This window comes from Oreochromis aureus, linkage group 11 (assembly GCF_013358895.1).
Source record: "Oreochromis aureus strain Israel breed Guangdong linkage group 11, ZZ_aureus, whole genome shotgun sequence".
Taxonomy (NCBI): domain Eukaryota; kingdom Metazoa; phylum Chordata; class Actinopteri; order Cichliformes; family Cichlidae; genus Oreochromis; species Oreochromis aureus.
Window position 1 is genome coordinate 11,092,100 of NC_052952.1, and position 27,575 is coordinate 11,119,674.

General features: G+C 38.5%; 2 protein-coding genes across 3 annotated transcripts; one reads left to right on the top strand and one right to left on the bottom strand.

Moving 5' to 3' along the window:
- Window positions 1-6,887: 6,887 nt before the first annotated feature.
- On the top strand, window positions 6,888-13,017 carry LOC116322581 (zymogen granule membrane protein 16-like). The gene is made up of 7 exons (XM_031742682.2): window positions 6,888-6,914; window positions 7,055-7,108; window positions 7,945-8,017; window positions 11,923-12,049; window positions 12,381-12,480; window positions 12,701-12,790; window positions 12,885-13,017. Exons 1-7 carry the CDS (start codon window positions 6,888-6,890, stop codon window positions 13,002-13,004), a joined length of 591 nt encoding a protein of 196 aa, XP_031598542.2. The 3' UTR covers window positions 13,005-13,017.
- A 303-nt stretch (window positions 13,018-13,320) lies between these two features.
- Window positions 13,321-16,954, bottom strand: cmtm8b (CKLF-like MARVEL transmembrane domain containing 8b). Of its 2 annotated transcripts, XM_031742728.2 has the most exons (4): window positions 16,409-16,954; window positions 14,899-15,072; window positions 14,658-14,777; window positions 13,321-13,900 (listed from the first exon to the last, which is right to left on the bottom strand). In XM_031742728.2, exons 1-4 carry the CDS (start codon window positions 16,538-16,540, stop codon window positions 13,814-13,816), a joined length of 513 nt encoding a protein of 170 aa, XP_031598588.1. In that variant the 5' UTR covers window positions 16,541-16,954; the 3' UTR covers window positions 13,321-13,813. The 2 variants fall into 2 exon arrangements, with proteins under 2 accessions (XP_031598588.1, XP_039475925.1); XM_039619991.1 differs by lacking the exon at window positions 14,899-15,072.
- Between the last annotated feature and the right edge of the window lie 10,621 nt (window positions 16,955-27,575).

The following is a 27,575-nucleotide window of genomic DNA, read 5'->3' on the forward strand; positions in this document are numbered from 1 at the left end:
ACCTCCTGCACGCTCCTGAATATCGCTTGTTATAATCGACTCGAAAGAGGAACTTTTTTTTTTTTTTTTTTAATGTGAGGTTCATAATGTCCCCGATGATGCTGACATCGTGCTTTAAATGTAGTTCTCCTGTGCTGACTGAAACGTGCATGTTTAGGACAGTTAACGTGCAAGAAACTAGTCTTGCACAGTGGGATAATGGAGTGATAGGGTTCATCACAGTTGAAAACAGCTGTCCGTGTGCACAGCCCATCCTGAGATCCTATAAAGACGAGGTTTGGATTTTCAGAAGAAAGAACACGTTGGCCTTGGCAATACTGTCTAGAACATTTCTTGCTCCGCCTCTTCTTCAACCCTGTCTGTTCCCTGCACGATTCCAGTCAGACATACAAAAAACCACACACACAAAAAAAAATCCTACTGAGTCCAAATCACACGCATGCACACGCCTCACACACAAGGACACAAACACCATAAAACATCCTGGCACGCATGCCCGTACGAACTATTTCCTCAATCCGGCAAGAGGAGTGTAGGATTTAAATGATTTTAGTGATTTGTACTAGCTGTAGAAGTTTTTTTGGTTTTTGGTGAAGACTAGACGACAAAAAAGTTGTATGAGCCGGGGGGGTGGGGGTCCTCCGTGGTCTGGTTACCAGCACCGACCTTTGCAGTGAGCAGCTTCGGTTACGTGCAGCCCGTGTTTTTCACCCGCTCTGAGCACAAAAGAAAAGAAAAGTTTATTGAAGTTCGGCAAACACACCTGTGTGCATTTCCGATAATTCCTTCACAATAAAAGCATCAAGCTGGATCACCATTTCAAAGCTTTTAACTTGAAGCAAGAAAAGCCGGAAATGTCTCGTTTGCATTCACAATAGTGCTGAGAAGTAAACAGTCCACAGCAAAATGTCTTGAAGGTACAAAGACGGGAGGAGACAGTAGGGAGTTTGTTGCACAACACGGGCACGTGCTGACCGTGACCGACCGGTTTTTCCAGCACGAGCAACATTAGAGTGATGATGGGTGTAAAAAAAACACTGAGCACGATTTTTCATGTAGATTGCACTGTACACAGTATTATATTAAAGTATAGTATGCATAGAGATATGTGAAGTGAAATTCAAGTGCATGTAGGCTAAATGTTAAAAGGCCGCTTTATGAGTTTACCTAAAATAAAAGTACTCATGCAGAACAGCCAGTTTCACTAGTTCACCGGTTGTTGTTCATGAGAAGTGATAGGGGAAAGCCCATCACGCCCCTAAATTAAAATACAGTTTTGTCAAATGATCTGTGCAGATGAGTGAAAAAGACATATATTCGCCAGACCAAAGGTAGCTTTCAATGAAATGGGCCTCATATATTAACTGTAAAGCATGATGAGGAAATGGTCAGTTTGCAGTCACTGACTTAACGATTCAATTAATCTATTCAGAGATCTCAGGATAACTAAATAGTATCAAAAAAGATGAAGGAAATCCTTTTTAAAAATCCCATTAAACCTTTGAGGGAAAACCCTTAAACACTCTGGCACAGAGACGTTATTCATGGGCCAGTTTTCAGTTTGTGTTATGCTTATAAGTCATTTCTGCCTAAGGGGGTGATGTTGTTTACTACCAATGGTGTACTTAACCTTTCCCACAAAATACACTGATACTCATCCAGACACGTTCAACAAGCTGGCAGTTTCATTTTCACATGACGTCATCACTAATTATACTTATTATTGTGTTTTTTGTAATGGTAGACAAAGTATTTGTGGTTTGGCAATAGAGCAGCAGCTATTGGGCAATGCTAAGAAAATGCAAAAAGCACACTCATCTTCATCAGTACTTTTATAGAGCAATACTTTTAAATACTTAATAGTTTTTTTGTATTTATATGCAGAAGGACTCACACGCACAACAGTGTGTCAGTGCTGTAAAATGTTACGCTTTTGTGCTGGTGAGCACTTGTTATTACACAAGGGGCCATCTGAATACACCAACAATGGCAGTGAAGAAGAAGAAGACTGCAACACCGATATAATCAATGCACAGTTTGCAGAAGAACTGATTGATACATTATACATTCTTTGGAAAGAATTTGTCGTAAAAAAAAAAAACATCTACAAGTCACTGTAGTGGTTTTCTTTTCTTCAAAAACTAACAATAACATAAAAGGGACTGCTGACAGTTATCACTGTCGGGCCTAAAACAGTTATACAGAATGTAAAAATATGTTTTTGACAGTTTGTCATTACTTAAACCTAATATGTAACAACAATTTAGTCAGTCTTGCTAAAGAAAAAGTGAAGCTCTGTATGCGCGCAACTGAAGAAACTTGTTTTGAGTCTGTGCTGAAATCATATTCGATCAGGTCATATGTATATAAGAAAAATGCAGTGACCATAGTTTGAACTGTACATGAGGATTGATTTGATTCAGAAATCAGTTTAAGGGTCAGCAGCACACACTTCATGGTCATGAAGCGTGTTGTATACAGGATCTATGTCTGACATGTGTACTGTAGAGACATCCTGATTCATGTGTAGGTTGCGGGGAAATTTCGGCACAGAATTCATTTGTCAGTTTATTACAAAACTGATACAGCAGTGGTTTGTGTGTGGGTGAACAAGTAGGCAAGCCCACAGTGTGTCTGTGTGTAAGTGAGTTCATTGTGGAAAGCGTAGTGACAGTTTACGCACAGTTTTGGTGAAAGTGTGTGACTTCAGTCTGGTTTACCAACTAGACTATATATTGTACATTTTTATTACAATTGTAATACTTTTTAAGATTTTAATCCAATCTTCTCTATAAGTCTATGAATGATCAGGTTATTTACATTTTAACTACATTATACATGTTTTAGGGTTTACATTATTTTATCTTGTTCGGTCCATAGCTGGTTTCCTTTTTGTTTTAGAGTTTTTGATTTTCCTTTCCTCAAAATCTTCTTGCTGGTAACTTTGAGTATACATAACCAGATTAACACAATCATGCTTTTGTTCCCTTTTTTTTCTGCAGCAAATCTGATAGTTTACAAAAACTGGTTTGTACTAGTTCATAGACTGTTAGTCAGTGTGTTCATTGTGTGTTTCTGTCAGAAGCTACAATGTCAGCATATAATACAGTCCATACCTTTACCTTATAAACCTATGTGACTGTAAGACATCAATATTTCATCTCATACAACCCCTTAACCTACTCCAAGGGAAAGTGCTTGTTCAGCACTTTTAAGTAGCTGAGACATTTTACTTTTAACTGCATTTAATGACACTCTGATGTAACAGGCGATAAAGGACAGATTTAAGGCTGATGACAGTGTAATGGGTCTAGGTGTCCCAACTCAAGGTTAATCAGTGATGTTTCTATGAGTACAGCTTCCACTGACCTACATGCAAAACCACACTAATGGGCACAGAGGTTAAAAAAGGCTACAGTCTACAGCAACTGAGCACAATGAACAAAAAGAAACCAAAGTGAGATTTCCTCTGCAGTTGGGGCGTCAATGTCTGGGAAATGTTTGTGGTTAAAAAATGAAAGGAGAGAAAATATGCGTCATTTCTTGCTTACTTAAAGTCTAAAATTCAAGTGAATTGTCTTGCTGTTAATTTTACTTTTTAAAATATCAAAACAAACATTAGATGACGTGTTATAAAAAAGAAATCATATATATTGTTCATATATACCGTGCTTATACAACAAAACAACTGAGATATCAGTGAGAGTGGTTTTCTGTCTGAGCAGCTACTGTTGAAAAACCTGTTCTAACAGTTGTCAAACCACATCTTTATTGATGTATATCGAGGTGTCAAAATTCGTCATTAAGGGTCAACAGAAAGACCTTGATGTCATCTTTGTCGCACCCTTTGTTCTAAATTGTTTGGCGTCGTCGTGTGGCTTATTTCTAAAGACTTAGAGAGTATTTACATTTTACTTAGACATGCACAAGTGATCAGTTCCTCCATTATGTGCATAATGCCTGTGTGAATATGCAGAAACATTATGGATGCACACTCACAGCACTTTTCATTTTGTATCTCGTTAGAAATTCATTGCAAATAATCACTGAGGCAACTGTTGTTGTTTTTGGGACCTATATGAATTGAATTGAATTGAATTGAATTGAATTGAATTGAATTGAATTGAATTTCTATGTGCTGCCTGTGCTACAGTCTGCTAGAGTTCATTTCAAAGGTTGGCTCTTTTCCTGCATTCAGGCTAACAGGTTCTGGTGGCCTGCCAAAACCAATACTTACTTAGCAGAGTGAACATTTTTTGCACTTTAGACCAGATTGCACTTTACTTAGCAGAATCCAAGGCCACCTCTGTGCTCCCTGTCAATTTTTGCTGTCACAGTACAGTCTTCTACAGACAGCCATAAAAACTACACGCATCTTTCTACAAGTTAATGACCCAGTGGAAAAATGCTGCATCAGTTTACATTGTTAAGTGAGTTAGGTAATCTAAAGGGTTTTTTTTGTCTAAGTAACAGCTTCAATGTCGCAGAAGGCCAGGTACATTAATGACTAAAATGCAGTAGGAATAAAGTGCAGCATGGATATGTAAAGAACGTACTTGTTTAGTCATTTGCTCAGTAAAACAGTAATATGAAACTAGAACTACAGAGTCAACCTCTCAAATATAAAAGTTTAATAAGCAGGGCAATTGTGTTTTTAATTTGTTTAAACATTAAAAACATACTATACTATATTTAATATTAAAGTTTAAAGGTGTATGTCCTAGGGTTATGTGGTCTGGAATCTGTGTGGGTCTGTGACCTACTGTAACGCTGACTCAGAGCTGAACAAACTTTGGAAATTTATTCCTCTTTGTGTGGGGGACACACATCCCCCGTATCAGACTCGAAGTCAAAAGCCAGCTTCACTATCCTGCCAGCTCATTCTGCTCCACTATCACTGCACGCACTTCACATACAGTATTGGTGTTACTGCACTCAGTTTAAACTCACAAAAGCTTATCAGAGGAAAAGTGTGTCATTATGTGGAGTAAAAAAAAACAGCTGAGAAAGTCTTCTTGCATGCAAAAGTTCATTTTTGCATCATCCTTGCTTAAGTTCCAGTACTGCACAGTGCCTTTCCAGAAGTATGATGTGTTCATCCAGATGCATGATTGCAAATCAATATGTTTTGCCAGAAAAGTGAAAAGATACACCTCAAAAATTTTAAGCAAGAATGAAATATGCATGTTGAATCCAGCATCTAATAAAACTCTGTTTTGCTGGGATTCCTTTCAAACATATGTGAGACTGAAACTACTGGCAAATACTGGTCACCGTCCACTATGAAGCTGCTTTAGGGACACATCTATTCCCAGTAAATTCTTGCTGAACGAGGATTATTTTTCAGGCCACTGGAAGTTCCCAGCCTCTGAAAGCTGTTGCATAATTTCCTGTCTGGGAAATATTATTATTAAAAATAACTCTGAACATAATAGTCCCTAAATTTTTGTCTTTAAAAAAGGATGTGGAGTTCACAAGACAATGCTATTGTCATTTATCTTCAATAAATTTGTTGTTTAACTAAAATCCCCTATATAGAAGTTTTATCAAACAGTTTTATACATTTCATTATTTATATACACCGAGGAGGTATATTTTTAATAACAGTTAAACAATTAGGAAGCAATTATGAAATCTCTGCTCACTGCTAAGAACAGGGCCTACTTACCCAGAAACCAACTGAGATTATTACAAAGTGAACACAAGGAGAGACGCTGTTTCATAACTAAGCTCCGCATTTGGGGGTTTTCAATGGATTTGGTAAAGTACTGGCACCTATCTGAGAAGCAGTGGTGCTGGGAGCAGTAACACTGTTGTTTGAAAAGGTCAAGACGGATCTAAAATGTGTCTGCAATCAAATTACCATAAACTAACAAATGGAGAGATGGCTTTAAAATATATGTTTAAAATGAATCATCACTTACTTCATAACATAGATTCCTTGATTCAATGTCTGCAGATTCTATGTATTATAATCTAATGTTGTATATTCTAAAACTATTCCATGTTAGATGGTTTTCTTAGCAACAGCACAAAAACCTGTTCAGACCAATTATTGAAAAAAGTGCTGTTTTTTTGGTTTTTTTTACATGAAATAAAAAAATATCATTACTTTTTGTATTTTAAATAAATTTATTTCTTGGAAAAAGGTTTGTTTGATTATGATTATCAAAAATAACGGGGGTTATTGCTTTTGTAGTTTAAACAAATTCAGCACACATGAGATAAAAATAAGTCCTCTGCAGTGGGATATCAGCATCTAATGAGCAACAATAGCAAAAGCAAAGCTGAATTAGCTCCGATAATTTAACAAATTCAGGCTAAAGCTGTACCTTAATATGTACCATTATACACGGCTCATCAGTGTATGAAGATATGTGCTAAGCCGCTCATATTCTGTTTAGAAGCTCAATGAGGGCATCTACTGGGGAGATAAGTGATTCACATGGGGGAAAAAAACTTGCATCCATTTGGACGAGCAGCTGAGAAAACTGCAGCAAGGAAGTGATGCCATCATGTCAATATGGAGCAAAATCTTTGAGGAATTTTTCCAGAACCTTGCTGAATCTCTGCCATAAAGAATTGAGGCTGTTCTGAAGGAAAAACGCGGTGCAACCCATTATTAAGTGTAACTAATAAAGTGGCCAGAGGATGTATACAGTATGTGTATTATATGCATGTGTAATTAGCATTTCCTCTGGCAGAGTCCCTTGTGTCCACGCTTGACAAAAATCATAGCTTCAACTCTACCACCTCCAGCTTTCTGCCTTACGTATCTCTGTCAGTGCCACTTTCATTTTACGTCTTACTACTGTCTTGAAAATTGTCATTTCATTCTCTTCCTGTCGCATTTCATTCCTGACACCATATGCATAGGAAAAAGCATAATGTCAAAGTATATCAACTATTGTGTCGTACAGTAAAGTCACACTCATATGTAGTGTTCTGCTCTCAGTCTGAGAGCGTTTAAATGTTTGTGAGGTTTTGTGAACCACGGTGCCACCTTCTGGCAGTCAGTTGTAGTCACCCATGGCAGATCACGTGGTGTGACTAGCTAGTTCTGCTGTGGATTATTTTCTTCCACTTTTGCCTTGGAAACTATCTGTCCGTGAGTAAACTGAGTAACTGTGTTTTTAATCTTTTTAAGAGTGATATTTTAGTTCTGGTCAAATGTAACTGCAGCCAAAATAACTGATGTTTAGGTGTGAAGTAAATCTGTTTCCTTTTGTATTCAAGTCAAACCATTTGGTCTGTGCCAAGTGGAGAAACAGTGTTGTCAGTAATGATGTTTGCAATATGTTTATGCTTTTTTGCAGTTTTATAGTAAGATGATAATTACTTTTTGGGAGCTTCAGTAAAGTCAAGAAAAGTGCATAGTGTAAGCTCCTGTCAAACTATGAAGATGCAAACGCAGAGGACAGCATATTAGAATATTGTTCTGTGTAGTTAGCAGTGTTGGTCAAGTTACTTGAAAAAAATATTTAGTTACTAATTACAGATTACTTCTCCAAAAACTAATCCTGTTACTTTGTGGTTTACATATTTTCAAAAGTAATTAGTTACTTTATTGCTTAGTTACTTTTTTTAAAAAATGATACACAACCTGAATACATAATAAAGCAATAGACCTTTCAGCCCAGTTCTAGTTTTTTTCTGCATAATCCATCATATTAAATTGAATCAAATGAAAAAGTCTCTTCTGAAAACTTGCTTTATGAGTTTTAATCTGTTAACTTTATGCACATTGCATCAACTAAAATTTACATTATATGCAACAGTCTTTGACTTGAAGAAATTTGTTGAACATTTCTGCATATTCCAGCATATAAAATAAAATAATTTTTTTTCAAATTGATGCAAGTGTAACACAGCAAAAAATAAATAAAATGAAAGATTCAGCAGCACTAAGTCCTGTCGCTCTTAAATCTATTTTCATCTGTTTAGCAGGAATGGGGCAGGTGGAGGTTTCCCCGGTGCTGCAGCGGTCATGTCAGTGGGAGGATCCGGGGGTTTCTCTGTAAGTTTCACATTCCTGTGGCAGCATGCTAGGTCCTTGCTCAGACTTGAAGTTTAATTTTTCGCTGTAGAAAGCAGTTTTATTTCCGTATAGAGAATGTACAGCGGGCACTAATGTTTCTGTCACTTTTTACGGAATCAGACTCAAAGTAATGTAACTACTTCCAAGCTTAAATGCTGCATGGTCGTACTCTCTCCCGCACTCCATATAATCCATTCTTGATGAGCCACTCTGACTAACAAAATCGCGGTTTAGTGTGCTTACGGGAAAGTAACAGTAACCTAATGACCTTTTTTTTGCGATAGAAATCCCTTACTTTACTCGTTACCTGAAAAAGTAATCGGATTACAGTAATGCATTACTTGTAATGCGTTAATGCCCATCTCTGGAAGATAGCAATCCCGTGACCTGTGATATAAGACTGAGAACATGTGTTTCTACTTGTCTTCAAATAAAGGGTCCTTTCACTACTATCACTGATAGTGTGTGTGTCAGTGTGTGTGTCAGGGGCTGTGTTTCATGTTCTAAAGTGTGTGTTTGTGTCAGCTGTGTCTCATCTCTTCATCTCCAGGTCTCAGGTTTCCTGTTTTATTTTGAAGAGTCTAGTCCTTCCATGATTCAGTGTTTTTGTTTTACTTTTGTCACAGTTTGTTCATGAATAATCCCCAGGTATTTATCCTAATTATAGGTTTTATTTTCATCTGTCTTTTCCCTTGCTCCTTCCTGATTCATGTTCATGTTTTTGTCACAGTTTTCATGAATAATGTTAGTTTATCCCAGTATAGGTTTTAGTTTAGTTTTTCCCTTGTTTTATATTTATGATATTCAGCCACAATATCCGTATCTGCTTTTTGGGTCCAATTCTTATACACCCCAGTGAGCCCGGTCGTGACAGTGTGACTGGCTTTACTCCTTCATGCGTATTTGAAAAAGATTCAGAGATTGTCTTGGCTCACCGCCTGTATGTCTGGGTGTTGCCTGGTGGACGAGACGGTTGTCTCTCTGTGCCTTTGGGTCACGAATGGGTTCAGACAGTCATCTGTGCTTACGGTCATTCAAGAATCTCCTCAGTCTCATTGACACACCTCCTGTAGAGGAAGCAGAGTCTGGAGATGATCCCTCATTACTGCAGATGAGGCCAGTGAGGAAATTAAACAACCCCTTGGTGGCAGCGCCTGAGGGTTGGATGAGATTTGCCCTGAATTCCTTAAACAGGAATTACATTTTCCACATTTTATTGCTAATAATAATTTTATTGCTAACACAGCGAGCATGCTAACATTAAACTAGCCAAGAACCCAGAGTGATGTTAAAGCTGAGTGAATGCCGACCCCAACCCAGCAGCCAGGCCCAAATGTAATGTAACAAGTAGTAGTTTCTCCTTGGGGTAAATGAGTAGCATCCTGCATTACTTTTAAGAAAAGAGCCCTGTGTGGGAATAGCAAAAGGCATTTTGTGATCTACAACCTGCCTTTGAGTGACAGCCATGAGCTCCTGTGTGTATTACAAACAAGTCGTTCATAATACAAATAATAAGTGAGTTGATGAAATAGAGTATGAGCTGAGCATATGTAAAAACCGTCATTAAGATGAGGGAATAACACAAGTTAAATTCCACAGGTCTGAGGCATGCTTTTGACTGGTTCTACTGGAAAAACTATTTTTACTTCTCAATCCACAGAAATCTTTATAGGCAAGGATAGGACCAACAGTTTAACATGGAATAAATCATATGAAAAAGACACAGATTTGCTGGCTTCACTGGACCCAAGGTCATTTAGGATGGAAAAGGAAAAGTGGAAAACAGCCCTGATGGTCATTTCAGCAAGAGTGGTGAATCGAGTCGGGTTGAGGCCAATCCAGGAATCCATCCCAGACACAGGTAAAAGGAAGAGTTGAGAGCAGGGAGTCAGATGAGTGAATCTAAAACTGAGGTTGCCACCCTGGAGTTGTCTGGAGCACATGAGAGGATCTGCTTTCAAAACTACAGTGCTATGCAAAAGTCTTGAGCTACCTCTCATTTCTTTATATTTTGCTTCTCAAAGGAAAAGCCTCAGCGTTACAGAGGCACCGTGAAATCATCTTGACAGAGAATAGAACAAAAGGCAGCCAACATCCAAAGAAGAGCTTTAAATGTCCTTCAAGAAGAAGGAGGAACTATTCCTGATGACTACTTAAGGAAATTACAAGAAAGCTTTCCTAGGGTTCAGGATATGTTGAAGAATAAAGGTGGTCACACAAAATATTGACTTTTAATCTCGTTAGAACTTACAAACTCGGTTCTGTCTGAGTACTACGGCTTCCTCCTACAGCCCAGAGACATGCAGTTAGTGGGGTTAGGTTAACTGGTGATTTTAAAATGTCCATAAGTGTGAATGTAAGTGCAAATGGTTATGAAACACATATTCATGTCATTTAGTAACTGTCTTTCCAGTAATGATCAAATATTTTTCTCTTCCTGGAACCTTAAGGTAGAAAATAGAAGCAAGACTGCTTTTGTGGTATTCAATTAGGAACGTGTGCATGTGTGTGTGTGTGTGTGCATGTGTGGATGGGTGTGTGTGTGACAGAGAGGGAGAGAGAGAGAGAGAGAGATAATATATACTGAGGGAGAGAGACATATACTGAAGCAGCACTGTCACAGTGTCAGCTCATCCTTTGCTCAGGACTCAGGAGGACAGCCTCAGGAGACTCAAGCCACTATCTGCATGTTTATGATTTATTAGAGCAGAAAAGGTTAGACTTTTAATATTTGAAGTTATTTTTATTTATGCAAAAAAATTTTCATCATTGCTGAGTTCCTTAAAAATCAGAGTATTTTGATATGTAATGCCTTGATCATACTCCTTTGCGGACGCGGACTCAACAGCCCAGCAGGCATGAGCCCAGAAGCCGTGGTGCTGTGATTGTGTGTCATGGACCGTGGGTTTTGTGCCTTGAGATTTCTATTTTATACACAGCTTTATACACAGCAGCTATTTTCTGGTTGTTTTATTATGATAATAATATGTTTCTTAGGTTTAATCTTGTTGCCTTTTTGCAATTTAGTTTCTGCTGTGTGCTATATATATGTATTTATTTATATTTAAATTTATTTTTATATTTATATTTCTTTGAGTTTCAATTTATTATCTCCCCATGTTCTCTTGTATCATGTCATGACAAGTGTCCCTGTCTCTGTTAGGTGTTCCTTTGTCATGTTACTTCCTGTTTTATTTTGGTATCTATTGTCCTTTATGTCATGTATCTGATTTTACTTCCTTGTCTGGTTATTCCTGATTGGTTCCTCCTGTGTACCTGGCTGTCGCTTTCTTTCTGCTCCTCAGTGTTGTTCCCTTTGTTTTTGGTTTTACTTCTATGTATGTTACAATCAGTCCATATTAAACAAATAGCTTCTCGTTTGTTCCTGCCTCTGCCTCTTAGCTTCTTGCATTTAGGGTATCACCTTTGCTACATTCCAAAATATGACATTGTGTATGTTTTGCATGTCTTTGCCTACCGAGAGCCTTGCTCCTGTGCAGTCCTCCAAAATCTCAACTGCACAGCGCTATATGTGCAAGATGCTATGCTATTTTCATATGCTGGAACAGAGTGGGAAGATGTATACAGAAAAAACAACAAACTATCGATAATGATTGCATTTTTTTCATTGTTTCTAACACTCACTTTCACTTCAACTCATTGTATTTTACAACATCGCTCTTCTCTGTGGCTGCCTGATGGACCAACAATGTTTTCCCTTCTGTTGTTTGCTGTGCTCTGTGTCAGCAGTCTGGCAAAACGTAAGAAGTTAACTCTGCTAACTCTACTGACGCATTTGTTCATAAAACTTCACTTTAAAAAATTAAGTTTTGACTGTAATAGATTTTCCATTGTTTCCTGTTATTTACTTTTTTCTTGTCTAGCTACTTTTATCCACTACTCCTACTCTCGCGATGTTGGAGGTGGCAGTGGCAGCTCTTTTTCCACAGAAGGAGAGGGCAGGATAACAGCAATCCGGGTCTGGGAGATATATGGTGCCTACATCACAGGGTTAGTCTTCATTCTTGTTTATTTTATCTTAAATATTAGTTTGTGGCTTGAATAATACGTGACATTTCTATTTTGAGGCTATACCTACGTTTTTGAAACTGTAAAATTGTCATATTTGTTAGTATTTGTTTGCATACACAGTTAGACATACAATACTTGTTGCATTCTTGCAGGTTAATTATTTTTAATAAATGAAAATGTGCTTAGGGAGAATATGGGGAATGGACAGACCAAAGAAACTTCTAGTTCAAACAGAGTCAAAATTAAAAAGCGCTTTCTTCCTCTTCTGTAACGTATGCGTCACAGCACTGTTTTTGTTTCTGCGCTCCAGGATTCAGCTCCGCTACGATAATAGTTGGGCCGACGTGGTCGGTCGCATCTATGACACGCCACAAGAGATGGAACTGTTTGATGGAGAGGCCATTGATCAGGTCAGAGACATTTGATGCTAAAATATTAGCTTCACATTATAACCATGTGAAGAGTTCTTTAATCATTTAACCTATTTTAATTTGATATTTATTGACAGATTTTTATTTTTTTTTTGTGGTGTATAGTTTTTAACTTAATTACTTTGTATTATACTCTACTCGCTTCATCATCACCTATATCATTGATCCGTTTTAAATTATTTATTTGCCTACATTTCAGATCTCTGGGAAATTTGATAACAACTACATCTATCAGGTGATATTTGGGACCTCCAGAGGGCGCTCTCTGACTGTCGGCCAGCCCACTCAGGTCTGGTTACATTTACTGGTTACATTTCCTCTTTGTTGACATGTGCAATGCTAATACTCATCATCATGTGTTGACCTTTGGTTCTGCATTGCAGGGCTCCTTTAACTTCTACCCGAACCACCCTGATGCAGAGCTCAGACTGCTGAGCGGACGATTCAATGGCAATGGGATTATGTCCCTGGGAGCTCACTGGGGAGTGGTGTTCACTCATTAAGGCAGCAATACAGATAAAGTTATTAATGAAAGACAGAAACACTGATTATTCTTTTTGTGATTTGTTGCTATATAAATAAAACTGAACTGATTAAAAATCAAACAAAAAAATCTCTTAAGAAAATTGCAGAGTGGGTGCACTGTATTTTTTCTTTTTTGAGATTAGGTCTGCGGTTTACTGTTTTGCTGTGAACAAACTTAAGTTTAGTTTGTTGCTGGGGTTAAATATATAATATGTGCTAATGACAGTTGGGGGGGGTTGGGTATTGAATGAAAAGACATCAGTGAAAACCATTTTGCACATCTGCAGCAGTGAAGAAGCTGTGACATTTTGCACTTTTAATCAAAATCACACAAAGCTTATACAAATGATTTTACCATTTTTATTTATGCTTAATGGTTGAAGGATAGAGTTGTATAATGTTCAGTGTTTTGTGAGCAGCAGGTTTTTGACTTGATGTTTTTGGGAATTGGTGGCAATCAAGAAAAAAATCAATACACAAAATAAAAAGCATTTTCGGTATTAGAACAAACGCACTTTGTACACATGGGTACACATGGTTCAGTTCATTTTTGTGTTACGTCCTTCACTGCTTTATCTTCTCAAACTGCTTGTATGTAGACCACTGGTTGCACGGCTGCATCACACAAACAAGGTTAAACATGTTGAAAACAAGTGGCTGCTCCGTCACAGCAAGTTTTTCATTTTTCTACTGAACTTTACTTCGTTAGAATTTGGTCACAGAATTCACAAAAGCTCGTGTTGACAGAGAAAAGAAGGATGTTGCTGTAAGAAAAGAGGCAATGACGCTACTGCTCTTCTTCTGTGGTTTTCCATGTACGGTAGCTTAGATAACTGCTTCCTGCATAACAAAGTGTGGTCAGAAATGCAAAGAACTGAGAGGTGAACAAAGAGATGAGAAAAAAAGGAAAACAAAACAGACACAAAAACAGGCTGAAGTTAGATTTGGATATAATATTTGTGTATATATATATACATATATATATAATGAATACATTTTTTCACTTCCATTTACATCACCCAGAAACAGTCTACAGTACAGCCCATTATTTATGTTCCCACATACATGTAAATTTAAAATCTTTCCATTTTAGGAATATAAAGTTCTGGTGGAGAAATACCAAGAAAATTTCAGGTCAAGCTTTCTTATCAGTTTCAGTGCTGATTAACACACCGTCCAGGTGACTTAATGTACAGATTAAAAGTGGGGTTATGCTACAGTCACACTGGGGAAAACAGCAGTTGTGTGTAATGAACTTGTAATTTTGGTGCCTTTGAAATGGTTGCTGAGACGACTCGGCTCAGGCATGTGACCACTTACAATCAGTTGCCATCTTTAAAGCGACTTTGGTAAAATAATGCATTGTACTGTATCATATTTGACTTTTTTACACAGCGTTTTATTCTATTTTTACTTATTTTGTCATATTTTATTAATTTAATTTACTTTATTTAAGTTATGCTTACTGATCTAGCTCTAACATTTGAGATATAAAAGTATATTTTGTCTTATCAAAACAAAACAAGACTTTAGACCAATAATCTCCATGGTAGTTATAGAAATGCTGCATTTATAGCTTTCTGCTATTCTTTCTTTCTTTTTTGTCTTTAAAAAATAGTAGTTGCTCTTACCGCTGATGCCGCCCAGCAGTTATAGTTGTGTCGCCCCCTGACGTCCTGGTTGACGGAGAGAGCATCTACTACTGCCGTCACGAGATATAGTGCAGTAGCAATGCAGTTAATGCACAGTGACTGATAGAGACAAAGAGAATTACAGGTTTTAAAAACTATTTACAAAATTCTGGAAAACAGTTTTTATCAAAAAGAGTAAAGCAGCTCGTTTGTGCAGTATTTGCACGTGTTTGTGAGTTACCAGTGTGGTCCAGGGGACATGTGGTATCCTGTTGTGGACTCCAGTGAGGTAAATTATAAACAGGCTAACTGTTAGAATCCAGAACAAGATGGAAAGAAACATCACCCAGCAGAGAGCAGGCAGATGGAAATAATCTGTACCCCCAACCAGAATCCACACTAACATGCCACATATCTAGAAGAGAGGGGAGGAGAGCAGACAGAGTCAATACTGGCTAAAGCTCAAATCCTTCTCTGTATCTTTTGAATTCATGTATGATAAAGATATGTCCCCAGAAATTGCATGTAGTTGGACTGAAAATTCATTGGCCAAAGATGACGCTTTGTAATTTTGTCTCGTTACAGCACCACAATGGATTCAAGATGTGTAGACTTTCAGCTTTTTTTAAGTCAAAAATCATTAAACCCCATAACTCTAACTGTATTTCATGTCACTTTAATCGCTTTAATGTCAAGATTCAACACCCAGCATTCTCCATCTCAGTGAGTGGGTGAGTGCTGTGGTTGTGAGTAACTAAATCTCCTTCCTCCCAACACTATTCCAATCCCCACCCTTCCCCTCCACGACAAAAGATTCTTGCTGGATGTTTCATATCACAGGAAGAAACTGTTTTCTGGTGTGAAGCATGACTGTGAGCTGTTTTGGCTTCCTTTGAAATCAAATCATTTAGTTCTCGGGAACTTAACAAAATAACCTGTTGTGTTACTGAAATGGTTCAGTGCACCTGCTGCACTCAGCCAAAGGTCAGGATTTGAAGTTAAAGAGGAGCTCCTATGGTTTCATTTTCAAGTTTTATCTGCAACTAATAGATCTAAAATTGCAACTTATATGCCAATCTGTATGGTCACAGAACAGTTTCTTAAATCTGCAAACATAAACCCAACCAGAATGTTGTTAGGTTTTTTTTAACAACCTTGTTGCAATGGTTTGAAATCAGATTATTTTAGTTCTGGCGTTCCCAGCCTCTGAATGGCAGACAGCCAGACTGTATTTAGAGAAAGGCTATCCTGACTTTTTCCTTCAGCTGATTTAGAAAGGAAGAGAGACAAAGAGGGAGAAAAAGGAGGAAGAGTTGATTTGCTTGAAGTTTTTTGGTCAACTTCCGATTTTCATAGAAACAGTACTCAGTTTTATTTTCACTGTGCATAAAACATTCAAGGGAAATATAGCTTTTCTTTAAAATGTGTAAATAGAAAAACTTCTAGAAAAACAATCATTATTAAAACATAACTCAAGACCTGTCTTTATATGGCCCATTTTCGAGTCTTAAAACAAGCACTTATCAAGCTGTCTGTAGTCTCAAGCTGCCTGTGCTATTAATGTACACTTTTACCATAACTGTAAGTTGCTTTATATTTCTATTAATGTCTATTGTTAACATCCAAATTACCGCCCTTCCTGACAAGGATTCCTGAATGAATAATCACTTGCTTCTGGTCATTAGCTTGATTTTAGCACTGCTGATAATGGTACAATCTGCAAGGATCATAAACTCAAAAGTAGCACTTACTATCTCAGCCTGGAGGAGAATTCCTTTGAGAGTTGTAGTGAAATGCTGGTCAAAGGCCAAGGTGGAGGTTGAGGTGTTGTAATCTGGTAGTGAGGGACTCCTGCGCACCGACACGGCAACAGGTCTCTCCATGATGCACTCACACAGCGAGCCTGTCTGCTTTCACTGAGACTGCGACTGCAGCAGAGGAAGTTTTGTTCCTTTCCCGGAATCCAGCAAGGACACCCATCTATGAAACAATACTATAAACAAGCATGCCATTGTCTCTTCTCAGCTGATTGACTCAAGAAAGACTTTTTTTCTCTGTGTTAGGGTTTTTTAAAAGTTTACACTGGTACTGAGTAAGATTCTTTTTATGGTTTTAATTGTCGTTATATTGTCGTGTCCAGTAAAAAAAAGGAAGTGGTGTTGATTGGAAGGAAACAGATAACTCATAGTTTAAGGTGAGTAAAACTGTGTGAAATGTGCTTCAGGACATATTGATAACGACTGCTTTGTCCTGATGATACTATATGGTAAATAGCCTGTATTTGTATAGCGCTTTTACTTAGTCCCTCTGGACCCCAAAGCACTTTACACTACATTCAGTCATCCACCCATTCACACACTGATGGCAAGCTACATTGTAGCCACAGCCACCCTGGGGCACACTGACAGAGGCGAGGCTGCCGGACACTTGCGCTACTGGGCCTTCTGACCAGCACCAGTAGGCAACGGGTGAAGTGTCTTGCCCAAGGACACAACAACCGAGACTGTCGGAGCCGGGGCTCGAACCGGCAACCTTCCGATTATAAGACAAACTGCCAACTCTTGAGCCACTATCACCCAGCCTATATGATGCTGATAGCAAGAAGAGCAGTGTGAGGGACCACTGTTCTAGTCACTTAGGTGTGTTTCAGTCAGACAACTGTAATCTGAAATGACTGTAGCAGAATACAGCTAGAGTTTGTGATTTAGGCTTCAAGCTCATCAGTTCTTGTAATTTAGAAAAACAAAAACTGGGGAATATATATCCTAATGGGACTTATGATGGGTTGCTGGGCTGATGGTTGGGTGGTGCAGGGGGTGAAAGAGGGGGCACTGACAAGTCTTGTCATCAGGGGCTAAAGCAAACTGGAAGACCACTTTAATGGATAAAATTTGACGTGACTAAGGTTGATTCCTGTTTATCCAGGAAGGATCCTTGGATGATGGCCACTAGTCTGTTTTACGCCAGCGAACAGAGTCACGGGGGGTGGGCAGGCAGATGAGTTGATGTGATGAGTTCTCCAATGAAGGACTCCAGAGAGAGAGAGAGAAAAAAAATTTTAAAGTTAATGTGTTGCACAGAGAGATGCGGAAACATGTAAGGCGGTACAGGTAAGGAAGGTGGGAGATTATTTTCAAAACTTAAGGCCTGCTGAGCAAGTAAAATTTTATAAACTAGAAATGTAAATCTTTCTCATAAAGTTGCAGTTCATTATTAGAGTTCTTAAATCAGATATTGGACCTAAACACAATGTGTTTCTGAAGATTTGTGAAACTAAGTAAACAAGCACTTTAGTACACTACGGGCCAGGCTGAACTGTTTGGTCTGCAGCATTGTGATGAAGTTTACAGTGATGCACAATCCTGAACTCGCAGGACAGCTGTGATGTTCATGGTTAAGGGGTTTGGAAATTAGTCACACAGTTTGTGTAACATCTGATATCTTGTTGAATTCAGTTCACTCAATCCACAAAAAACAGGAAGCCTCCGAGCAGTCGCAGCACATATCAGCTGTGCAGATGAGTCTGTACACAATGAAAAACTTACTGGAGCTCACTGAACAAGTTATGTGACTTATTTCTATATAATTCTTTTCCCCTGCTGCACTTGAACTTGGGGTTCCACCACATGCCTTATCCCACTTTAATCCCCAGACATCAGGCATGTTAATGTTTATATTAAGTCGTGATACATTATGTTACAAATCGATGGTTTCTTTCTGAGTTTTTGCTTGAACTGATCAACCACAAAAAATAATCTATTTTTTTTTTGTTTCATAAATATTCGATATTCGTCAACCGAAAACAAGGATTAGTTTAATGCTTAAAATGTTTGCTAGTTCACTAGACAATTTCAAGTATCTTAGAAAAACTGAAAAAGAACTGCAATTCTACCAGTGGCAAATTCCTTGTGGTCTCATAAAGTATGTAAAGTGCATAGTAAGCACAATAATATACTACAAAACTTATCAGAGACTAACTTCCTGTAAATGAATTAATGAAAAAAACTCTTTCCTGTGTCTTCTGCACATAGAGCACAGGAGAGCACAAATGCTGAAATGTACAAGCAATAAGTACACGAGTGAGTAGAAGGTGCTTTTAAACAGGAAATCTTGAAGCTGTATTGATTAAATTCTTATCTTTCAGAAAGAAGAAAGGTTTAGGATCTAATTAGACCTGTTTTATTCTACACTGAGTGTGGGCCTGCTGCAGTGCAGTAAAACAAGTGAGTGAATGACTTTGACCACAGGGGGGCAGTAGTTATGCATAGACAGGCAGAAAACCTTGCCTCGGAGGAAATAGCAGAGCACAGGGACAAAAGGCACAAGGTGGAGCTCCAACAAGGCTCACTGGGCTGGTTAATTGTCTGCATGTTGAGTGTGTAGATTTCTTGTTCAACACATATTTTTCTTTGTTGTCGTTATTGTGTCATACGGTCAAGGTAACACTATTTGGTTAAATGAATGCTTTCTCCCCACAGAAGCATGCACCCCTTAGGCATGCTTGCGCTTTAGAAGGAAAGCAAATAAAGTTTCTAACCAGCGTCATTAAATGGAAATGTTACCAACAATTCTATACTCTACTTTGTCCAAATAAAACAAGCGTACACACTGTAAGCCTTATGTTTGTCTTTGGCTCCTGCAGCTGTTCCCTCCAGAATGGAATCTGTGATTGGAGAGAAGTGACTGGAATAACCAGGTGGCTTCAAATGAAGCCAAAATTAATAACAAGTCAACGAGATTCTTGGGAAACAGAATAAAAGAGGGAGAGGAGGATGAGGTTCATTGGGTTGGATCCCAAGCTCTCCCTCCCCAACATCCGATGCAAACAGATCGACCAATAACCTTCACATTAAGATGCTTTGTGGTGCTCTGCTGCAGTCAATATCTAGGACCGTGCATTATCTGACTGGATATTTTCAAGCTTTATCTTATGCTAGTTGATAGACTAATTCTGCTCTGCTGGGCACATTCTGCTCCGAACAGCAATATATCCACTGCAGCAATCTATACTCTGCATTACTCTCTCTGTCTATCTACGTTTACTGAAGCAACGGGGCAGCTTTTCTTTTCTTCTTTGAGCTAGTCACTGACTACATGTAGCCAGTACAACAATAAAACTAACAGTGAGTGGAGGCTTTTTCTGTGTGTACTGTAGGATTGACAGATGTGGGCACAAAAGCACATTAGTATTTGTTTGAGGACAATGGATTTTCTATATGAGCTGTCTAAGAGCTAATTATCACAATAGCTTTGGGGTCACTTCACTTTCAGTCTGTTAATTAAAAATGGAAATACAATCAGAATGTCATTTACTAATGTCAAGTTATGCTCTCAATTATTTCTTGAATATTGTTGTGCACATGAGTAAAAACTTACACAAATGGTTTTATTTTAGTGCATCATCACTTTAGTTCTGTGAGTTTATCCCCATTTCATAGCACACATGTGAAATGTATTCGTGAATCCACAGAGCCAATGTTTTCTTATATACAGCACGCAAGAAGCAAGCTTTGTAGCTAAGGTGTGCATTGCAAAATGTGCTGTCAGCACAGCGTCTGCACTGAATGTCTGAATAATGGAAGCTACTGTCAATGTGCTCACATTAGAGTGGACACTGTCCTCAGCCACACACGTGGGGAAACCATGACTGGTGACATGACCAGCTGTTGTTGCTCTAAAGGTATTTGTGGTAGTTATCCAACTTCCATTTGCTGCTTTAACTCTTTTACCGTTCACCTAATACTCTGCATCCCAAACCCCCATTTGTCCCCCTACTAGCATTTGTAATAACACATTGTGACAATACACTGCTTGTAATGTACTGACCAGCATGAATGGGATTTTCTTTACCTGGGTGAATTTTAATTTTCATGTTTTGTGAGTAAGAATTTTGCAAAATGAGCAAAAATTGTAATTATTTAATTAATAGCTTCTACACATTACAAACCTTGTAATACCAGAAAAGCTAGTACACATGCACTGGATGTAATCAATAATTATATGACATAGTTGGCCAGCGTTATAATAATTTCTTTTTATCAATAAGCTGATGTGATTAGTCAGTTTGAAAGTTGTTCAGTTAAATTTGTTAAAGCTTCTCCTTTAGCTCCCTGAAACACCACAAGGCCACAGGTGATTATTGATTACTTCCCTCCTTTAAGGAGGTTTCCGATCACCTTAGACTTGGATATTATCTCGTTTAATTAATGGCAGTGTTAGCTGTGGAGACAGAATGAAGTCTATCCGTGTTATTATCAGATTTTGTGTTGTTAAGCTTAAGTACTCAAAAAACACCCAATATGACTGCAATAATTAATGGAAGTAAAGCAGCATAAATAATTTGTTTAAAAAGACTTGTTGAAGGAAAATATTAATTTGCTACTATATCTGGGCAGAAACTTTGCAACTGCTGTTTCATTTCAACCCCCTCTAGCAATTTAATTAATTTGAATGAAATTCAGGTGAAGTCTGGCCTACAACCGGCTTACCTGCATCCAAAATATTCAGTCTGAAAAGTAATCATAATCTTAGAGCGGTTTAATTGAAAATGAGAAAATAAAACAAACAGAATTAGTTTTCCACTGACTCCAGAGGGAATTATGCAACAGACTAAAAATGTGCAGAGTTGTACCTTTTGTTGCTGGGCTTGTATTTTCGCTCTGCCTTTTTTTGAGAGTGTGGAAGGGAAAAAAAGAGAAAAGAGAGCAATGTATCATATCTCTGCTGGAGATGTTAGAGCTTTTATTTGGTTTTTCTCTCCTGCCCTTACTTCCTTGCAGTGTCCTCTCCATTCTCATCATTGTCTCCATTGCTTCTCCATATTTACTCATCTCCGTGCCTCTAATTCTCCCCAGCTCCGTCGTCCTCGTGGTGGTGTGTGTTTAGGTTCTGCCGCTGTGACACAAAGCCGCACCACTGTTGCACACACTCTGCACCATTTACTGAAACTCTACATCCTGAGATGTGAATAACCTGAACTCCGCCTGAACCTCCACAACCCCTCTGTAAACAGACACACACATGCACAGAAACACACACACTCACACGCGTGCACTAATAATTGTGTGCTAGCCCAGATGCTGCGCTGTAATTGGCCACTGTGGCTTCCCGCTGTGGGAAAGATATTTTTAACACACACTTAAAGGACACACACGCACACTAATCCTTGCCTCTGCAACATCTGCCACATCCTCCAACACATGTTATGGTGAAATGCATGCACTCATTCATACACACATATATGCACACGCACATACCCGGTGCAACCATAAAAGCAGCCCCTCCCTGTTTAACCACCAGTCCTGACATCAGTTCTAAATAAAATGATGTGGTTATTCCCCGAAAGGCACAACCTCGCCCTCTGAGACCGTAACTGCTGGGTTTGGGGGTTTTTTTGTCTTCATCAGTGTTTCCCTGTGGAAAGGCCTCCAGAACAGGATCATGTGCCAGTAAACATTTCTAATTAGCATTGCACTGTATTAATTAAATTCTTTCAAAAAGTTCGGCTGTCATGTGACTCGTCCGTCTACCAGAATTCATTTCGATCTTAACATTTTTCCTTTTTCCTTCTCATACATATTCTTCTGACACAAATGTTAGTCTGAGATTCACCAGAGCGCTCAGCTATCTCATCCACCTCTGCACTCTTAGCACCATCACTCTGTTTTTGTCTTTTAAAGACTTGATTTCCCCACTGGCCCCACCTCGAGTTTTCACTCTCTCCTCACCTGTGAGCGCTGCTGTCCATATGTGTTTGGCTAAAGTAAAAACTGCTCTGACAGTAATTTTTCAGTAAATAATTGAGACGTGAGGCTCAACTTGCCAGTAGCTATTTGAGATTGGAGCTCGGTGTGAAATAATAAATGCACGGCCTTAATTAGAAAATCCCTGAGAGGAAGCCATGTCTGCTTTTCACCTTTTCGACTCGATGTTAATTACTTGTGAGGGTGTAACAAGGGACCGTGATATTGTTTAAAATGGCTGAAACTTCAAGTTCTCTTCTAATATTTGTCAAAAACAATTTTAATTTAAGATATTGTCTTGGCCTTCTTTTGCCGGGAGCGCTGCAATGGCATAAAAAGTGATCATATTGAAGAGACAGCTAGTAAGAGAGAGCAGCTTGAATAAAATCCCATGTCATAAATATATAAGCTTAAGGCTTTGATTATATGAACATAAATTAACTGAAATATCCATTTAGAATCTTTTTTATGAATAAAATAAGCAGATCAGTGTTTCTGATTTCTGATTGTTCAGTTTCAGTTGAACACTTATGTCATAATGTATCGTTCATCTATGTAGTAGCTAGCATTAGCCTGTAAAACCTCATCATTTTGGGACCCTTTTCCATTCAGACTATGTCGAGTCAGTTTTACACATGTAGCCCAGTGACACAAATCCTTAATTTGCCTCAAAGGAGTTTATAATCTGCAGAGCAAACGGCACCATTTTGATGTAATTGATGTTTTCCTCCATGACTGTGGTTGTTTCCTGGAAGACAGGTATGAAAGCTACGCTTTGAAGGATTGTTTTGTTCACTGCAGATTGGTTTATGTCCAAAAGGAAAGCAAGCTTTGTCCAGGTTGGCGGCGAGAGCGACCTTCCATCTCTTAAAGAGCATTTACTATCTACTAGCCCCACTAGTTAAGAGAGACAGAGGGTGGGAGGGGAGGAGGGGGGTGGGGGAGCAAAGAGAGAGGCAGAAAGAGAGAGGGCGATGGATGTATCAAACAGCAGCCCCCTGCTGAGCAGGGAATGGAAAAGCTGCTGGCACCGACATGAATATTTCAGCAGATAGCTACAGCTCTCTGTACCCCCCACCCCCTCGCTCTCAGTCTGTCAGTCTCTCGCTCCCTGTCTCTCACCTTTTCCTTCTTTCCACTTCCTCCCCTCGAAACCTTCCAAAGCCTCCATCCCCACTTCTCTCCTTTTACTCTACCATTGAGTGGACTGTGATAAGGTAGTGAGTGATAGAGATGGAGCGAGTGACAGACAGACAGACAGGGAAGGCGAGAGAGAGAGACCTCTTCGGACTGAATTCTAGGTAGCCAGGAAAATGGCTCCTGAATGTAAATTTGGGAAGGCGGCAGCAGAGTGTTGACTGAACTTGGCCGCTTCCCCAACCTCCCCCATTAGACACTTGTGATGGTTTGGCCCGGGGTAGTTAGGCAATAAAAACAGAACAAATGGAGCAAAACAAATATCAGCAGGCAGACAGTTTCTCTGGAGACCTTAATAGATTTTTAACAGTCAGACACTGCTAATTTTTGTCAATAATTTAACGACTTCTTTCCTTATCTGCTGTCTCTTTTTAGCCGTCTTTTTATCTTTTCAATTAGTGCATGTGGATTTGTATGCGACTCCAGAGCTGGTCTGTGTATTGGGGCGATGATAAACACTAATGACTGATCACCAGAATATCCCCTTGATCACCAATAACTCGTGTTTCTTGAAACTGCACACAGCCACGATGCAAAATTTGGATGCACAGCTCACAGTGAAGGTGAGCTGTTGCCTGGAGGTGCAGTCTGTGTGATCTGCGCTGGTTTTCTACGCAAAAAACAAAAAAGTTGGGGTTTTTTAAAAGCACTGTTGTAAATGTGTCTAGAAAGTGTACACTTAAAGCCTGAATAAAACAAGTCACTTGAGAACGTCAAATATATTTGAATAATATTCAGAGTTGATCTGCGTAGCACCGTCGAGTTCATATTTTTGGCATCAAATCCAAAATAGGCAAAACCCTTGGGTGGCAGGAGTCTACAATCAGAAACTTTTAGGGAATAAGCGAATGAATGAATGTCTTATTCATCCAATTGAAAAACAGTCCTTGAGTCCTTCAGTTTTATTTGAAAAGCCTTATGATTATTTACTAATGAAAGAATAGTCCTCAGTATGGCTGTTGCAAGATGAGCCATTATTTCAAGTTGGGAGAAATTTTGACTTCTACAATGTCTTCAACCTATAAAGGAAAGTGGATGTGGCAATTCAGTCTATTTTAATGGTGACAGAAAACATCATTTAAACAGATGTGTTGACAACCAGTTAATATCCTTGATGTAGTGTATCAATGCAACCTTATTATTTGTTTTGTTGCATTTTTCTCCATCACTTTCTATATCAAGGTCTTTAATGATGATACTGAACAAGGATTGGTGCCTTGAGGTTGAATGCTTGTTCCAATCAGTAAAGCTGCAGTTACACTGATCTCTGTAAACTCCTGTAATACAGTGTGTGTATAAATATATGTGTAATAAAGGAATCATGTTTTATATCTGGGTTTTTCAGTTTTATTAGATAGATGCTCTGAAGACTGACAGGAAAGCGGAGGGGGAGACATGTGGAAAAGGGCCACAGGTCAGACTTGAACCCGGGCCGGCTGCTCTCAGCCATGCGGTATATGGTCACCTGCTCATCCAACTGAGCCAAACCTGCGCTCATATAATGGAAACTTGAAGGAATTTCATTGGTGGGCACCAAAGATTAGTGTTACCAGTTCAGTATCAGAAAAAATATGATCACAATGTCCCCTTCTGCTCCTGAGTTGAAAATTTGAAAATAGCCAGAAAAGTGTTTCTGCAGAAAATTATGATGCTACATGTAGCTGACCTTTGACCTTTTGGATTTAAAAACAGTATCAGAATAATGATTCTGTCATATTGCACCATTTATGTGAAGTTCTGTCATAATTGGGTGGTTCATGAGGTCACAGTGACCTTTCAAGAAAAAGAACATTTCACCTCTAAGTCTAAGTTACCGTTTTTTGGTAGAGATATTCCGATTCTCTCTGAGCATTCCTGACATTAAGTGCATACCTGAGTACAGGTGAACATTTTTGCCAAATTTGTAGAATTATCTGAAGTTTGACAAGTAATATCAGGTACAAATGGAAAGACTGGAAGGACAACCCCAAAACATCTCTGGTCACCAGCCCAGAGGCACAGTTTCCATTTGCATTTTTGAAATCTGTGAATAAAATCTGATTTCTTTGAGTTCAAATTCAATTGCTTCTGCTACAAAACTCTTGACTGTTAAAAAAATGTATGTTTTTGATTTCTTTAACATCTAACCAACACACCCTCCCTTGCTCTTTTTGCTATTTGCCTGTTTTTCATATACAACCACATGAAGGCGAAAGGGCTTCAGATTTCAGCGGCGCAGTAGTCTCTTTTTGGCTGCACTGGCCTTGTTTTTGTGCGAATCATGTGCCAGTTTTAATGAATATCATTTAGACAGTTCTTGCCTCTGTTCCCAGTTTGGTTCTCTGATTCATAGTTAATAACATGTTGCGTTTGCATCATGCAAAATGAAAAGGCCCACATTGCTTCTCACATTAATACCGAACAAAAACACTCAAAGGAATCTGCAGATGTGCTGCAGAACTCTCACAGTTTAAATAATTACTGCAAAGGCAGTAATTACAATTTGATAGAAAGTGTTCCAAAATTTAGAAGAAATGACAATAAATGTTGAAAATAGTAAAAAAAAAAAAAAAAAAAAAAAATGTGAAGTAACTGAAAAACATGTAGACAAATGACAAATTAAAGTCTTAAATTAAGCCTGAAAGAGTTTTGGTAAGCTGCTGGACCACCAAAACAACTTGGCTGTTATTTAAGTTTCATGCACCATGTGAGGGAATGTTGCCATAATTTCATTATGTTTCCATAATTTGTAGTGACCTGTCTCTCTGTACCACAGCAGCAAAATGCACTGCAAAGCAAAGCTATCAGATCAGGCAGGAGTGTGACTGCTGCTCCAGATGACTGTCTGACCCTTAGCTGTGTGTTGAAGGGTGTAGGCTTAAAGACTTGTTCTTTACTGGTTCCCACACTGGATCCTAACTCAGTTTTAACAGCGTGTGGTGTGTAAGTGTGTACCGTGTGAGGCTGAGTGGTCAGCTACTAACTGGTTAGTTTTCCATTTGCAGATATTTCTGTCATGAATATAGCGTCCAAGTGCTTGGTACCCCAAGGGCGTCGATTTGGTTTTGGCATTGGTGGGGACCGGTGTTTCAACCACCGAACCCCGCCTCCATTTTCTTTTTCTCTCCTTTTCTGTCTTTGCTTCTTGATAGAAAAGGACAAATATCTTGACTACATATGCTATTCTACATGCTATTAAAACATGTACTGAAATTACAATTCATAGTTTTATATGTGAATTATATAATGTTAAATTACTATTAAACAAATGACTGACTAAGTATTTCAGACTTTAGTTTATCTTTTCAGCCATATTCCACATAAATCAGGTATCATACAAAAATCACCAAAATAGCTTCAAATACAGTCAAGACAATAAAAGAATATGACTTTAAGGACTTAAATGTGGGATGGAGCGATTTGCAGGTCTTTCCTCCCCACTGCTGTCAGACTCCACAACAAAGACTTTTGCAGCTGATCAAACACACATAAGACGTTGTAAGTTGTATAATTTTACTCAGGTGTATATAACATTTGTATTCTATTTTTATCCTAATGTATATTTTATTCTATTTTATTCTATTCTTTACAGTTGTGTACAGTATATTATTCTTATTGTATTCTAATTTTTGCTATATAACTTTGCACTGTCCACTTTCTGCTGTGACAAAATGAAAGGTAATCTTATCTTAACACGATTACTTCAGTTATAGTACACCAACTTCTCTTATACATTAGCACTAAGAGAACACTAAATGAACTGGTTATTATTTTTGTCCATAAAACTCATCTAAGATGACCACAAAATTATTATTCTGTGCTTGATGTGCCTCACCTTTGGCCCTGGCTTTTCCCCTCTGACTGCACTAGGACATATTGATAAAATAACACATTGATTCGAATCCATATAAAAAGTGAGACAATTCAGATTCTTTGTCAAATCTACACTAATCAATCAATTTACATCAGCAGTTAAACAATTGTAGTGCAAACTGCACTA

Coding starts and splice junctions, on each gene's coding strand:
- cmtm8b (XM_031742728.2), bottom strand. CDS start 16,540: ATGGAGAGACCTGTTGCCGTGTCGGTGCGCAGGAGTCCCTCACTACCA. Junction 15,073..16,408: donor TTCTCCTCCAGGCTGAGATA/GTAAGTGCTACT, acceptor CCTCTCTTCTAG/ATATGTGGCATGTTAGTGTG. Junction 13,901..14,657: donor ACTGCTGGGCGGCATCAGCG/GTAAGAGCAACT, acceptor TTCACCTCTCAG/TTCTTTGCATTTCTGACCAC.
- LOC116322581 (XM_031742682.2), top strand. CDS start 6,888: ATGTCAAAGTATATCAACTATTGTGTC. Junction 8,018..11,922: donor GAGGATCCGGGGGTTTCTCT/GTAAGTTTCACA, acceptor TTTCTTGTCTAG/CTACTTTTATCCACTACTCC. Junction 12,050..12,380: donor TATGGTGCCTACATCACAGG/GTTAGTCTTCAT, acceptor TCTGCGCTCCAG/GATTCAGCTCCGCTACGATA.